This window comes from Oncorhynchus mykiss, chromosome 7, assembly GCF_057628025.1.
Source record: "Oncorhynchus mykiss isolate SJ-2025 chromosome 7, ASM5762802v1, whole genome shotgun sequence".
Taxonomy (NCBI): domain Eukaryota; kingdom Metazoa; phylum Chordata; class Actinopteri; order Salmoniformes; family Salmonidae; genus Oncorhynchus; species Oncorhynchus mykiss.
Window position 1 is genome coordinate 31184207 of NC_143028.1, and position 15960 is coordinate 31200166.

At 43.2% G+C, this 15960-nt stretch overlaps 1 protein-coding gene across 2 annotated transcripts in view; it reads right to left on the reverse strand.

Annotated features, from left to right (window-relative positions):
* The window catches only part of LOC110528947 (kinesin heavy chain), a 120776-nt gene that overhangs the window by 85040 nt on the left and 19776 nt on the right, over nucleotides 1-15960 (reverse strand). Inside the window, exons 2-3 of one of the 2 annotated variants that reach the window (XM_036983178.2) lie at nucleotides 3208-3295; nucleotides 680-753 (exon numbers count right to left, since the gene is read on the reverse strand). In XM_036983178.2, coding sequence (XP_036839073.1) covers nucleotides 680-753; nucleotides 3208-3295 — 162 coding nt within the window. Of the gene's footprint in view, nucleotides 1-679; nucleotides 754-1145; nucleotides 1386-3207; nucleotides 3296-15960 lie in introns of those variants that run through there. The other variant, XM_090240668.1, reaches the window with a different exon arrangement.

Consider the following 15960-nt stretch of genomic DNA (forward strand, 5'->3'; position numbering starts at 1 on the left):
GACTCCTAAAACTTGGAATAGGGTTAATTATCAGGTATCCTGTTGAAATATTGAGTGCTATGGTTTAGAGGGTCGACACCAGAAGTTATTGGTTATCTGTAGGAGGAAGGTATATGGTGGGTGCAATTAAGCTTGGAATGTACTAGGGAAAACGATCACACGTGGCAGGCATTGATGAGGGGAGAGAGCCATAGATTAATGATGAAGGAGGTCGAGGTCAGGTCACGTTAAGGGAGAAGGAACAGTTTATTGCCCTATCACTTAGTTTCCTGCCTAGAAACGAAGATACAATGTTTAGCGAGAAGGAGGAGACTCCACCCAATGTATATGGTATGTATACCACCACTGGTGGAACCATGTCTTTGTCGGTTCAGCTGTTCGACCCTTTGGGATGAAAAAACTTGAGCTTTCATTGTGTCCGTCGAGTTCTTACTCGGATAATTAGAACCTAACAGTTCGATAAGGTGTGCTTTGCTGGGCTGGAACAAAATCGTGCAACCGGCAGGGTACTACCCGAGGACTGCAGCTGAGAATCACTGGTTTATATCACTCTACATAAAGAACGCTCCAGTCTACGTCCCAAACTGGACAAAAGTAGTGCACTGTATAGGGGATAGGGTGCCATTTAGGATATAAGCCAAGTCTAATCTCTGTGGTGATGTGGTCTATGAAAACATACCTCCATGGTGTGTGTTTTTCCAGAGGAGGTCTGTCCATAGGCGAAGATGGTGCCATTGTATCCCCCGAGTACATCTAGAGACAGGAGACAGAGAATACAGTACGTTCAAAAGAACAGCACATCTATAAAGTAGGAAAGATACAGGACAATGGACAATAGATGTTAGATATAGGAGATAGGAGACAGGAGGCAGAATGCAGGAGAACAGAGGCAGAATAAGGAGACAGGAGTAGGGAGAGGATGCTAGAAATAAGACAACAGCCTCCTCATTCAGCCCATAGCAACAAGACACTGCACCAACAAAGATTGCCCACCTACAGAACAACACACACACATACGTGCTCACACACACACGCACACGCACGACCACACACCCACACCTACAGAGAGCACGATACAGCAAGCACTAACAAGCAGCACAACCTCTGTTTTGTCAGTCAGTGGGCAGAAAGTCAAACATACATACCAACTACCAGGCTAGGAGCCGGAGGGAACCATAACTTCTTTCATCCTATACCATTTCATTTCACACTCCTTTTATCTTTCCTTATTTCTGTTGCTTTCCCTCTCTCTCTGTCTCTCTACATATGTCTGTCTCTCTCTCTCTTTCTTTCTTTGTAAGCTATTCTAGTCATGCTGGTGCTGGAGCGAGCCGAACCGAACCGTGACATAAACAAGTAATTCAAGACACATGGAATCTGTCTCTGAGAGGAGAGGAGGAGAAGGAAGATAAGAGGCCAGAGCCAGAGAGACAATTAGGCCAGTGCAGCTGGGATGGGGGGGGGAGAGAGAGAGAGAGAGAGAGAGAGAGAGAGAGAGAGAGAGAGAGAGAGAGAGAGAGAGAGAGAGAGAGAGAGATCCAATTATCTCTGTACTGCAGACACACTGAGTTAGACCAGTTCTATGGCATCTCTTTCACTCTGTTCTCCCTTCCTTTCCTTTCTTCTTTGTCTACAGTATGTTTCACACCTCTCTTATTTTCCTTTCCTCTCATCCTTTCTTTTTGTTCTCCCCTCTCTTCTTTATTACTACCTTTGATTTCCTATGCAACGCTCTGGCTGTGTTCTCATCTGTTTTCTCTATTTCTCTTTCTTCTGACAGTGCTGTTCTTTCCCTTTCATTAATCTGTCCCAGGCTCAATCACAGGCAGACAGCATAGCACTCGTTTGTCATGTTAGACAACGGGATTGTAATCTGCAATCTACACTGTCTCTCTATGCATGTGGGAAAGGAGAGGGAAGGCTGGACAGCAAGATGACAGAGAGGGGAGAGAGAGATACAGAGAGAGTGAGAGAGAGAGCATGCAAGGAGGAGAGAAAGAGCAAGGGAGAGACTGAGAGCAAGATAGATAGCTCACATTTATTTATTCAAGATAAGCGTGCACATTATTGTTACTTATTTTCATCAGGGCCTAAATAATACTGGAATTAGTAGTACCCGCAAAACACCAGTCTCAACGTCAACAGTGAAGAGGCGACTCCGGGATGCTGGCCTTTCAGGCAGAGTTGCAAAGAAAAAGCCATATATCAGACTGGCCAATAAAAATAAAATATTAAGATGGGCAAAAGAACACAGACACTGGACAGAGGAACTCTGCCTTGAAGGCCAGCATCCCGGAGTTGCCTCTTCACTATTGACATTGAGACGTTGAGACTACACACTCTAATGTTCTTGTCCTCTTGCTCAGTTATGCACCGTGGCCTCCCACTCCTCTTTCTATTCTGGTTAGAGACAGGGTGCGTAGTTCTGTGAAGGGAGTAGTACACAGCGTTGTACGAGATCTTCAGTTTCTTGGCAATTTCTCGCATGCAATAGCCTTCATTTCTCAGAACAATAATAGACTGACGAGTTTCAGAAGAAAGGTCATTGTTTCTGGCCATTTTGAGCCTGTAATCGAACCCACAAATACTGATTCTCCAGATACTCAACTAGTCAAAGAAGGCCAGTTTTATTGCTTCTTTAATCAGAACACACTTTTCAGCTGTGCTAACATAATTGCAAAAGGGTTTTCTAATGATCAATTAGCCTTTTAAAATGATAAATTTGGATTAGCTAACACAGTGTGCTATTGGAACACAGGAGTGATGGTTGCTGATAATGGGCCTCTGTATGCCTATGTAGTAGATATTCCATAAACAATCTGCTGTTTGCAGCTACAATAGTCATTTACAACATTAACAATGTCTACACTGTATTTCTGATCAATTTGATGTTATTTTAATGGACAAAATAATGCTTTTCTTTCAAAAACAAGGACATTTCTAAGTGACCCCAAACTTTTGAATGGTAGTGTAGATAGAAGTACATATAGACACAGAGAGATAGAGAGGGAGGGAGAGTGTGAGAGACAGGGCGAGAGCGAGAGAGATCAAAAGATACAGAGAGAGAGCGAGAGAGAGAGAGAGAGCGAGAGAGAGAGAGAGCGAGAGAGAGAGAGAGAGAGAGAGAGAGAGAGAGAGAGAGCGTGAGAGACATGACAGAGAGAGATGGAGATGGAGACATACAGAGATGGACAGGCTCGCACTCACCTTTGACTATCTGTTTGGCGCAGGTGTTGTACACCTGTTCCTGTGTTGTGTTGGTGGGGAACACCCGGTCAAACACATAGGACTTCCCCTGTGGAGCCAAGACACACAGTTCCTGGGTCAGTCAATACATCAAAACAAACACACAGACAAACACCGTCTCTGGCTCTGGATGCATCTCAAAAAGCACCCTATTCCCTGAACAGAAAACATGCACTACTTTTGACCCAGTTCCCTATTTATTACACTATTTCCCTATGTATTACACTATTCCCTATATAGGGAATAGTGTGCATACAGAGACAAACACAGCCCTTAACACGGTCCATGAGAATGTTGCCGCAGGGAATGGCGGCCTATTGGTAGATGTATAAAAAAAAGCAGACATTGAATAACTCTTTCAGCATGATGAAATTATTAATTACACTTTGGATGTTGTATCAATACACCCACTCATTACAAAGATACAAACGTCCATGTTAACAATTGCCGGAGAGGAAGGAAACCGCTCAGGGATTTCACCATGATTCCAATGGTGACTTTAAAACAGTTACAAAGTGTAATAGTGATAGGAGACTGTGATAGGAGAAAACAGGATGGATCAACAACATTATAGTTCCTCCCCAATATTAACCTAATTGACAGTGAACTGAAGGAAGCCTGTAACAGGATAAACATGCATCCTGTTTTCAACAAGGCATTAAACTAATATTGCAAAAAATGTGGCAAAGCAATTAACATTTTGTCCTGAATACAAAGTGTTATATTTGGGGCACTCTTCATATTTTCAAGCACAGTGGTGACTGCATCGTGTTATGGGTATACTTGCAATCGTTAAGGACTGGAGAGTTTTTCAGGATAAAAAAATTAACAGAATGGAGCTAATAAGCACAGACAACATCCTAAAGGAAAACCTGGTTCAGTCTGCTTTCCAGACAATGGGACATTAATTCAACTTTCTGCAGAACAATAACCTAAAACACATGGCCAAAATGGGCAAATGTTACACAGTCTTCACTGACATTTTCAACCTCTTTCTGATCCAATCTCTAATACCTGCATGCTTTAAGAAAACCATTTTAGTTCCTGTGCCTAAGAAAGCCAAGGTAATCTGTCTAAATCAAAAAGAAAGGAGGACCAAGGCACTCTTTATATACATAATTAAAATGCCTTTATTTGTATGGCATGTTCAATAGAAACAACGTTTTTAAAATGATTTTTAAAACTTTGTTTCTATTGAACATGCCATACAAATAAAGACATTTTAATTAATTATATGAAGAGTGCCTTGGTCCTTCTTTCTTTTTGATGACCAATTTACCCCTTTTACCAAAGAGCACCTTCTGTCTACCAAAATGTACTATTGTGTAGCTTAGTAGTGCTTCCCTTCCTCCTCTTTCTACTAATCTGTCTAAATGTCTACCACCCTGTTGCACTCATATCTGTAGCCATGAAAGGCTTTGAAAGGTTGGTTATGGCTCACATCAACACCATCAACCCAGAAACCCTAGACTCACTCCAATTTGCATCCAGCCCCAACAGATCCACAGATGATGCAATCTCAATTGCATTCCACACTGCACTTTCCCACCTGGACAAAAGGAACACCCCCGTGAAGATGCTGTTCATTGACCTCAGCTCAGTTTTCAAAACCATAGTGCCCTCCAAGCTAATCACTAAGCTAAAGACCCTGGGACTGAACATCTCCATCTGCAACTGGACTTACTGACGGGCCACCCCCAGGTGGTGAGGTTAGGCAACAACACATCCGCAATCACTAAGTTAAGGCCCTTCATGCATGCGTGCTCAGTCCCCTCCTGCACTCCCTGTTCACCCACAACTGTGTGGCCTTGCACAACTCCAACACAATCATTAAGTTTGCAGACGATACGACGGGGGTAGGCCTGATCACCGAAGACAATGAAACAGGCTATAGGGAGGAGGTCAGAGACCTGGAAGTGTGGTGCTAGGACAACAACCTCTCCCTCAACTTGGGCAAGACAAAGGAGCTTATCGTGGGCATGGGCCCTAAGATCCTCAAAAAGTTCTACAGCTGCACCATTGAGAGCATCTGGACTGGCTGCATCGCCACTTGTTATGGCCACTGCTTGGCATCCAACCGCAAGGCGATACAGAGGGTAGTGCATGCGGCCCAGTACATCACTGGGGCAGAACTCCCTGCCATCCAGGACCTCTATACCAGGCAGAGGTAGGCCCTAAAAATTGTCAAAGACTCCAGCCACCCAAGTCTTAGACTGTTCTCTCTGCTGCCGCACAGCAAACTGTACCGGAGCGCCAAGTCTGTGACCAAAAGGCACCTGAACAGCTAATCAAATGACTACCTGGACAATTCACATTGAACCCCTTTAATATTTGTTTATCTTAATTGTTTTGCACTGACTCTCTATGCAAACTCACGAGACTCTACCCACACATTCACACACACTACACTGACACTCCAACACGCACACACACACACACACACACACACACACACACACAAAACACACACACATGTGGTCTCTGCGGCACGCGGCAAAGTCAGGGATTGAGGTATTGAGGGACGGAGGAACGGAGAAATAGAGGGATGGAAGGATGGTGGGAACGAGGGGTGGAGGAATGGAGGGGCGAAGGGATGAAGGGGCGGTCCTCCCTCCATCCCATCACTCCACCCCTCCCCTCCCCTGCTGTTAGCCAGCACAGATTCAGTAATTAGTCCATCTGCCTCACTTTTCCTCCTATCATCTTCTCCCTTTCTCCTCCCCTCGCCTCCTATTCCCTGCTCTCCTCTCCTAAACCCGCTCCTCCTTTCTCATATTCTTCCTCTCTCATCCCCTCTCCCTTCCTTCTCATCCTCTCCTCTCATCATATCTCTCCTCCTTTCTACTGCTCCTCTTACTATGACCTAGTTGAATAGACGTAGAGTGTTTTTTGTACATCCCATTTAAAATGAAAAGGTTTTCAAGTATCACATTTTCAACGCCGGTCAATATCTACTTACTCACTGGCTTAAGAGTTCAGTTATTAGTTTCTGCTGCAGACAAGGAAATACATGGTACATGGAGACATTTTCCTGAGGTCCTGATGTGATATAGTTGAATAGGTAATAAACTCCATGTTTTCAATAATCTGAAATTGGTTTCAAATAACTGAAACAGTTGTCAACTGTCACAGTTGCACCGCCGAGCTCGCCAGGTGCAAACACGCTTTCCATTAGGTCTGATTACCGTTGGGCATGGGTCCAAAGGATGTGCTCCACACAGAGCAGAACCCTGCACTGGGCAGAAAAACAAAACATGTTGGCCTTCACCAGGGGCTTGTAAAATGAAATGAAATGCTTTTATGATATAATGAGGATCAAAAACATCCCAATTGCTTTGCTAAAATGTTTGTTATCCTGATCTCCCTTGTTAAAGCTAATCTGCTATGTTGTTTTGTTCTGTTCTGCTGCAGATACATGACAATTCGGATGTTCAAAACACAAGAACACTAAGCTCAGCTGGGACTGTGTCAGTACACTCTTAGAAATTTTTTTTCAAAAGGGTGCTTTGGCTGTCCCCATAGGGAGGACCCTTTTTGGTTCCAGGTAGAACTCTCTGTGGAAAGGGGTCTACATGGAACCCAAAAGGGTTCTACCTAGAATCAAAAAGGGTTGTTCTAAGGGTTCTGCTATGGAGACAGCAGAATAACCCTTCTGGTTCTAGATAGCAACAACAACAAAAAAATCTAAGAATGTACATACACTGTATACATGTGTTTGTTTGTGTGTTTGCGTGCGTGTGTGTTTGTGTGTTGCATGTGAAACACATCAGGCCTCCCTTTCTTCAACAGCCTCCAATCTGTTGTTAGCGTGAGAGTGGGGGAGTGGGGGGAGAGCTAGCTAGGAGAGAGGTTCTGGGCTATAGGGAAAAACAAAGAGAAGGGTAGAAAAGGAGGAGAAGACAGGCCAGAAGGGAGATGGGAGGGAGGGAGGGGCAGTGGTATGGAGGGGTGGAGATGGAGAGACACTGCAGTGAAAATCTCCATAATGAAACAGACCTCAGTCACTGGCCAGCCCTCCCTCCATCCCTCCCCCCGTCACTCCATCCCTCCCCTCCTCCCCTGCTGTTAGCCAGCACAGATTGAGTAATTAGTCCATCTAGCCTCACATTTCCTCCTATATTCTCGCTTTCTCCTCCCCTCTACTCCTACAAGTTCCTCTCCTCTCCTTTACCCTCTCCTCCTTTCTCATCTTCTTCCTCTCTCATCCCCTCTCCTTTCCTCCTCATCCTCTCCCCTTTCATCATACCTCCCCTCATTTCTCCACCTTCCTTCTTAGCTCTCTGTGTAGATTGGCTAGGCACATATTTTCCATAAAACTATTTTTAGAATCATGCACTTCACTGAATTATACATGTTTAACAGTTGTGACACAAGAGCCTGAAATGTTGATATTCTCTTCGGATTTGCTCGGCGGTCCATTCTGGAGCATGTTCCTGTTCTATTCTGGTGTTGTTCTGAGCTGAAATGGGCCTAAAGACTGAATCTGCTTCCCAAATGGCACCTTATACATACTGTCCTACTTTTGACCTGAGCCCTATAGGTCAAAAGTAGTGAAATATATAAGAAATATGGTGCCATTTTGGATGCAGACAATATCCACTGACTCATTGGCTTTAAATTCAGATTCAGGTAGTTCTACAAGTATTCTTAGGATGTTCAGTTATTAATTTCTACAGCAGACAGGGAAATCATATACAGTGTGTAGAGAAGATCATTTCCTGAGGTCCTACTATGACCTAGTTGAAGTATTTTTTGTACTTCCCATTTAAACTGAAAAGGTTTTCAAGTGTCACAATTTCACCGCCGGTCAATATCTACTGACTCACTAGCTTTAAGATTTCAGTTATACATTTTTGCTGCAGACAGGGAAAATACACAGTATACTGTATACATTTTCCTGAGGTTCTGATTTGACATAGTTGAATAGGTAATAGACTCCATGTTTTTCGTCATCTGACATGGGTTTCAAATAACTGAAACCGTTTTTAACTGTCACAAATAAACCTCCAAGCTGGCCAGGTGAAAAAGAGCTTCCCATTAGGTCTGATTACCATTGGGTACAGTTCCAAAGGATGTGCTCCACACAGAGCAGAACGCTGCACCTAGCAGAACAACTGAAAATGTGTTGGGGCTTGTGAATGACATGAAATGCTTATATGATGTAATTGAGGATCAAACATCCCCATTGCTTTGCTAAGCCGTTTCTTATTCTGATATCCCTGCTTAAAGATAATCTGCTATTTTGTTTTGTTCTGTTCTGCATACATGTGCTATATACGTTTCTCCATTATGTGTGTGTGTGTGTGTGTGTTTTTTTTGTTGTGTGTGCTTGTGGGTTGCATGTGAAATACAGCAGGCCAAGGCCTCCCTTCCCGCAATCTGTTGTTAGCGTGAGAGTTGGGGAGTGGGGAGAAATATAGGGGAAAACAAAGAGAAGGGTGTGACAGAGGAAGTAGGGAGGGAGGGAAGGGGGATAAAGAGAGAGCGAGAGAGAGCAGCTGAATGTAAATGGAGGTCTGGCAGGGAGAAATGGGCTGAGCTTTGGGGACCATCAGAGCTCTGCTGCTCTGCTCTCTCTAACCAGACAGAGACCTTGGCGTGTGTGTGTGTGTGTGTGTGTGTGTGTGTGTGTGTGTGTGTGTGTGTGTGTGTGTGTGTGTGTGTGTGTGTGTGTGTGTGTGTGTGTGTGTGTGTGTGTGTGTGTGTGTGTGTGTGTGTGTGTGTGTGTGTGTGTGTGTGTGTGCACGCTAGACTCAGGGGTGGGCAACTCCCATCATCGGGGGCCTGATTGGTGTCACACTTTTTCCCCATCACTAGCAAACACAGCAGCTAGAGGGTTGGGCGTGGTGGGTTTAACCGGGGCAGCAGCTACATAGCCACAGAATTTGCTTTAAAGCTTCATTTTCACACTCTACTACCTTCCCTCTCATCTATCTCTCGCTTCTCTCGCTTTGCATGTCAATGCATCACTGGCTACATCTTGTGGGTTGGTAAAAAAAAAAAAAAAAAACACAGATTGATAAATAAGAGGCTTTGGGATTTGGTGATAGTCACTGCATGTGTTTTTCCCTCCCACTTGACTTGACTCTCTGCTGTGGCCGAGGGAAAAGAGATTGTCTCCTCTCCTCCTCTCAGAGGTATGAAGGGCCCTACACACGTTTGTGTGTGTGTCACACGGGATGCAGCCTGCTCTCAGGGCAGGTCTCTGGGCAGCTATAGACTGCTCTGGACACAGAATCTACATGGTTCTGGGCTGCTGGCTCCCTACAGCTAAACCATAAACAGACAGATAACAACATCATTCAACTCCCCATCAACAATGGCAGGCACAAGAATACATTACATGAAAATAATAAATTTACAGAAGGGTCAAATAAACTCTCTCTCTCTAGAAAATGCCTGTTAAACTGCTACACAATCCGTGGCTCTCTAAATAGGAGGCATATTTATACACCATGGTTACAAATTACAATACACTGGGTAGGCCTACACGATGGTTGCTAAGGGAGACATAGAGAATGCAAATTCTGCAGAAAAAAATAAAAATAAAAAAACAAAGGAAATACTTGGGTTTATCTTTCAAATCAAGCAGAGAAATGGTAAGGTTCTCTTTGTTCCTGGATCGATTTTCACAATTTGAGTCAGGAGAGGAGAGCTAAGCTAGAGAAGAGAGAGAGAGTAGTCAAAAGGAGAGAACGGCTAAAGAGAAGAATATTTCCCTTGGTTCCGTAACTCTGCAGTGAGGAGAGAGTGGGCGAGAGAGAGATGGAGTGAAGGGATAGAGAGAGGGAGAGGGAAGAGAATCCCTGGGAAGTGACTAATCCAGGGGAACAAATGCCACCTAGCCCCCACGAAAGAGATTGTCATGGTCCCCTCGAGAGCAGACACACACAGAGAGGGTAAGAGAGGACGAAAGAGAGTGAGGAGAGGTAAGAGAGGACGAAAGAGAGTGAGGAGAGGTAAGAGAGGACGAAAGAGAGTGAGGAGTGAGAGAGAGACAGAGGAAGCGAATCACATGGCTGTGTCCGACTAGCAGCGCAAGGGGGGGGGGGAGAGGGGAGAGGGTGAAAGAGAGAGAGAGAGAGATGGAGACCTGCAAGAGCAAAGGAGTAGAGCCTAAGCGAGCCCATTTCTCATTTTAAATGCCAGTTCAAGCCTTGATACAGCCATGAGTGAGAAAGACAGGCATGTCATATGATGGAAGTGCTTACGTATCAACCTGACACTTCTGAGTTTTACTGTACAGTCTTCCAGTGATGTGCACATTAACATGGATGGGTTTAGCCGACAGACACTACAGCCGACACACAAGTACACAGACAATCAAAGTTAACAAAAAAAAAAGTGTTTAAATCCACTTGAATTACATACATTCAAATACATGTAATTAATCAACCACAACCTTAGGGGAGAGCTTAATTTTAACCCCTCAAACTAAGAGTCTGTGTCCCGATGTTACACCTTTTCCACCCTGAAGTGTTACCTTGCACAGTTACTGACATTTATTTGAAAGTGGGGTAGAGAGTCAGGACTCGGGACACATCCAGAGACTCTACCCACTGGGCAGAAACTGTTTGAACGTAACATATTCTGAATTGGAATTTAAGTGGAAAACACATTGGATTTGAAAAAAGTATCAACATAAACTGCTGTTGAGGGTGAAACTTCAGGGTGGAAACTTCAACCACAGCTACCCTTTGGTCTCCCACCCAGGGTTTTAACCAAGCCAGGCCCTACTCAGCATAGACATTTGTCACCGACTGTTACCAATGTGCTATTGTGAGTGTAATTGTTGAGAAATCTCCACTTAATAGATTCACTGTTGCTATCAAAGTCATTTGAAAAGGTAGGTTTGATATGGATATATTATTGAGTTCCTTCGGAAAACGCTAATTAATTAAATAAACTTTTCTTAATGAGTTAATTGTTACATTATTAATTTAATCTACTAATGATTAAACGTAGTAGGTACAGTTGAAGTCGGAAGTTTACATACACTTAGGTTGGAGTCATTAAAACTAATTTTTCAACCACCACAAATTTCCAGATTTCTCCATTTAGCCAAGGAAGAGTGCTCTTTTGGCCAGGTTTGGATTTGATTTTCTTTATGAAGCCATTTATTGTAGTCTGGATTTTGGATAGAAAAAACTGACTATCAGCCTGCATATCTGTATAGGACAAGAGATCATTCCAGTTAATTCCCTTAATTGCGTTTTCAAATAATTTAATTCACTCTTAGGTATTCTTAATTGATCCGACTTTCTAACAGTAGAGAGGTTAAACCTGCTCTTAGAAAGCTTTCTATCCATAAGTGTCAGATTGTGATCAGTAATCATTCAGCAATCTTGCTCTGATTTGATTTCCTGAGTGTCCCAGAGATAAAATGTAGAATAGTTTTGTTTGATCAAATCCATTTCTATATTCAAATGTATCAACTTTGAACCCCTGCAGTCTCTAGATGACTGTTATTTATTTAATCAACTATGTTTAATTGTTACCCGATTAAATTAATAACAGTCATCAGATTCATGAAAGTAAAGTCACAACATATTCGAGCCCTTGTGTGAGGAATCTAAAACAAAATTAAGCCTTACTGTTGAACAGTCTATATGAATTGTGTAGCAAATTACGTTATACACCAATAGAGCTGTAGGTAGGATTATTGTTGAGAGTGAGTGATTCCTTTTGACTAAGATACTAGAAAGATTGCCTCCGGTGTTGTATACACGACAAAGGGTCAGAGTGAGTAGACTCACCAATTATTAATTCCTAGAGCTAGGAAATATGGACCAGCCGATTAAGGAAATTTGAGAAAATATATTTGTATGGCCAAAGCAAAGTATTATATCTCTGTCTCTCACGATTCACGAGCGAGCACTCGGCTAGTATTAACTCCTAGAGCTAGGACATGTGGGCCAGCCGATAAAGGAAATTTGAGAAAATATATTAGTTTGGCCGAAGCAAAGTATTATATCTCTGTCTATCACGCTTTAGAAGCGTGAGTATACACAATTAATATTTATTTATGTTATTGTGTGTTTTTTCGGTAACAATACTAGTAAGAAATGCAGATTGGGTTGAATGTGAGACGTCGTTAGTAAACCCCTTGTCCCGTATTGAAGGGGACCTTGTTTGTGCTTGAAAGTTAACATTCTTGTGCAAGAACGGCTAGCTTTGCATTAGATGCTAAGCTAACAAATAGAGATCAGCCATTTTCCTTTGTTCACAGCGAACTCCCACGCGTTATGGGAATCCAGTGTCATTTCAGGTTTCAGCGTGAAATCCTATGCCTTGGCCGACGGAAGTCCCGCCTCTGCTGAAATTCTTTGGAATTCAGCTCTCTGGGGTAAGTGACCCCTTGTGCTGAAGAGTCAACAGTATTATTTTTTTGCAAAAAATATAATTCCAATGTGAGGGCCAATGTCTTCTCACATTTGTAACAACTGGTTACACTTTAATAATATCCAACCAATCTCAACTGATTGGATGTCATTGTCTCATTCGATTTAACAAGGAAGTTAAATTGCCAAACAAACCAAACAAACCAGGTCAATCACTCAGATAACGACCAAATTAATTTGTTCCAACTAATGAGACATTGTTGTTCTGATTAAAGAAGCAATAAAACTGGCCTTCTTTAGACTAGTTGAGAATCTGGTGAATCAGCATTTGTGGGTTCGATTACAGGTTCAAAATGCCCAGAAACAAAGACCTTTCTTCTGAAACTCATCAGTCTATTCTTGTTCTGAGAAATGAAGGCCATTCCATGCGACAAATTGCCAAGAAACTGAAGATCTCGTACAACGCTGTGTACTACTCCCTTCACAGTACAGCACAAACTGGCCCTAACCAGAATAGAAAGAGGAGTGGGAGGCCCCGGTGCACAACTGAGCAAGAGGACAATTACATTAGAGTGTCTAGTTTGAGAAACAGACGCCTCACAAGTCCTCAACTGGCAGGTTCATTAAAACACCAGTCTCAACGTCAACAGTGAAGAGGCGACTCTGTGATGCAGGAACAGGAACTCGATTTAACCAAAAATAAATATGATGAAGTCCATGTCAAACTAGATAAATCTGACGAGTTACCTAAAAACAGGAGCACGCAACTTGAATACATGTGAGCAGTTTTGATGAAAGTTACTCATAGCAATAATGTTCTAGTCCAAATGTTGCAGACCAAAGAAGATCAATTAATGAACACAATGACAAATTTGGATGACAAAACAGCTGAACTCATCGAAGTCACTGACCAAATGATTGATGAGAGAACCCAGGTGAGAAAGATGGAAAAATGTATCTCCATGCAAGCGGAGGAAATCTCATCACTGAATCTCTCACTCTGCACTCAAGACCTCTACCTGTAAACCATGACAGATAAGTATGAAAACAACTGGAGCAAGTGCGACACTCACGTGTCTAAAATAAGTACTCTGTGCGCCCAAGTAGACTCTGTTATGCAGCAGAATACCACTCTTAGGTACCATCTGGAGGAATTCCAGAACAGTCATGTGCTACAGCGTGACTAATCAACCAAGCAACCAAGCTCACAACCAGAGCTCGGTACACAAAGGAGTGAAGACGACAGAAGGTTTTAGACTTTTACCTCTCTCAGGTGTCCCTCAGTCTTCTCCTCTTGGCCATTCGGCACACAATTCCCCAGAGGATGAAGCCAACCCTCTCTGCGCACTTGGCACGGAACGCCTTGACAAAATCTTCAAGGGTAACAAAGGGTTCAATGACGATGCTCTCTAGAAGCTCTGCTAAGTGAAGTACAAAAGTGCAAACAATTTGAGCAAAGAGGAAAAAGGTGAGTCAACAGGTCCGCCAAAATTAAGACAATTTATGAGGACGTAAACAATCAAATTACTCCCGATCTCACTCGAGACCCTATCCAGGGCCCGCTCAATCTAGAAACAAGCCCACAGGCTTTGACTATAGACTCAGATACAAGGGTAAAGTTAAACATAGCCAATTTCACTCAAACTCCAATAAGTCGATCTATTTTAACCATGGACACAAATGACACATCACGCCGTTGCGAACAATACTCTACTTTGTGGAAAATATCACCACAAATTCACTTCAAAGAGGCCATACCTCAAAGCAGTCCTGGAGGACTGCTTAATCATCTCTCAAACATTGTTCATTGATCGCAAAAGGGCTTTGAACCCAGCTAAATGCGGGTTAAAAACGAAACAATGCGATAATAAACTTTGAGGTTTCACTCAGACTACCTCGCGGACCAGTTGGGAAACAAATATTTCGACACATCTTGGTGCAGAATCTGACTCAAGCAGATATTACAATATCCTGTCACATTCAATCAGCCAACCGGATTGACTATTATTTTCATGATTTCGATCATGCAGTCTCTGTGAGTGAGCAACTTCCCTCCTCCGTGGAGTCATGCAATACTGTAGCTAGGATTAACTTCCCTTGTCCTTCAGACACTTCTGCAAGCACCGCAGCCATCTCAGGAAACATAGCATCAACGTGAAGAGTGGAATCTGCTTCCGATGATACATTTTCCCGATTTGGGAGGGACTGGAACCCCTTTCTATAGAAATAACGGCATCAGTCCCGCCACTGATCTGATGACTCCCACTGGTGAAACACTGTGCGATATAGCGGAAATATATCCTCATCTCAGTTTGCAGGTACTGGAATGGTTACCACATGCAGACGCTGTGGTGACTGGCAGGCCACCGGGAGATTTGGTTGAAAGGTTACAGCCAATCTACTAACAAAGTGGCTGCTGACAATTTGTACAAAGGGTCCGACCTTTTCGTTGGTGCCTTGGACTCCAACACCAACCACTGGTGGGGGGGTCCCGAGACAGAAAGGGGGGAGAATACTAGCCCAGACCTATGATACTAGCCCAGACCTCCTTCCCCATGCAACCACCAGTTAGTGCCACAACGCCACTCATTTGGGAAAGAAATGCAATGATGTATTTCATGAGTGTTGTGCGTTATTAACGTCTGTAAGTTACTGCCTAGATCCACCAGCCTGGACAACTGGACAACGGTCAATAACACAATAGAAAAATCTATATACAGTGTGTGCAAATATAGTAAGATTAGGGAGGTAAGGCAATAAATAGGCCATAGTGGTGAAATAATTACAATTTAGCAATTAAACACTGGTGTGATAGAAAGTGCAGAAGATGAATGTGCAAGTAGAGATACTGGGGTGCAAAGGAGAAGAAAAAAAACAATATGGGGATGAGGTAGTTGGGTGTGCTACTTCATGTCCAAGATGATGTAGCAGTGCAGACGTGGTTTGTAGTCCTCTCGTGTACTTTTGTATTTTTAGTCTTTTTTTGTATATATTTCAATTTATTTTCAATCTCTTTTCCATTTTTAAATTCAATATACGTACCTTCCAGTAACCCGCCTCACCCAATGTGACACGGATCTGCAATTATTTTTAGACCTTATAGCCAGAACCTCCATGAGAAGCTAGCCAGCTAATTAGCTACTAGCTATTTAGCCATTGTTAGCCACTGCTGGCGGCCTTTCCTTCTGCACAGACACCAGCCATTTTTTTAGCCTGGATAATACTCACCAGCATTGGACTGATTTTTCCACTACAATGCCGGATTCCTGCCGTAAACCCTGGAGCATTATTCCTGATCATCACAGCTTCCTAGCTGCCATTGAGTGACGCAGCCCCGAAGCTAGCCCTGAGCCAGGCCCACCTCCCGGCCTAC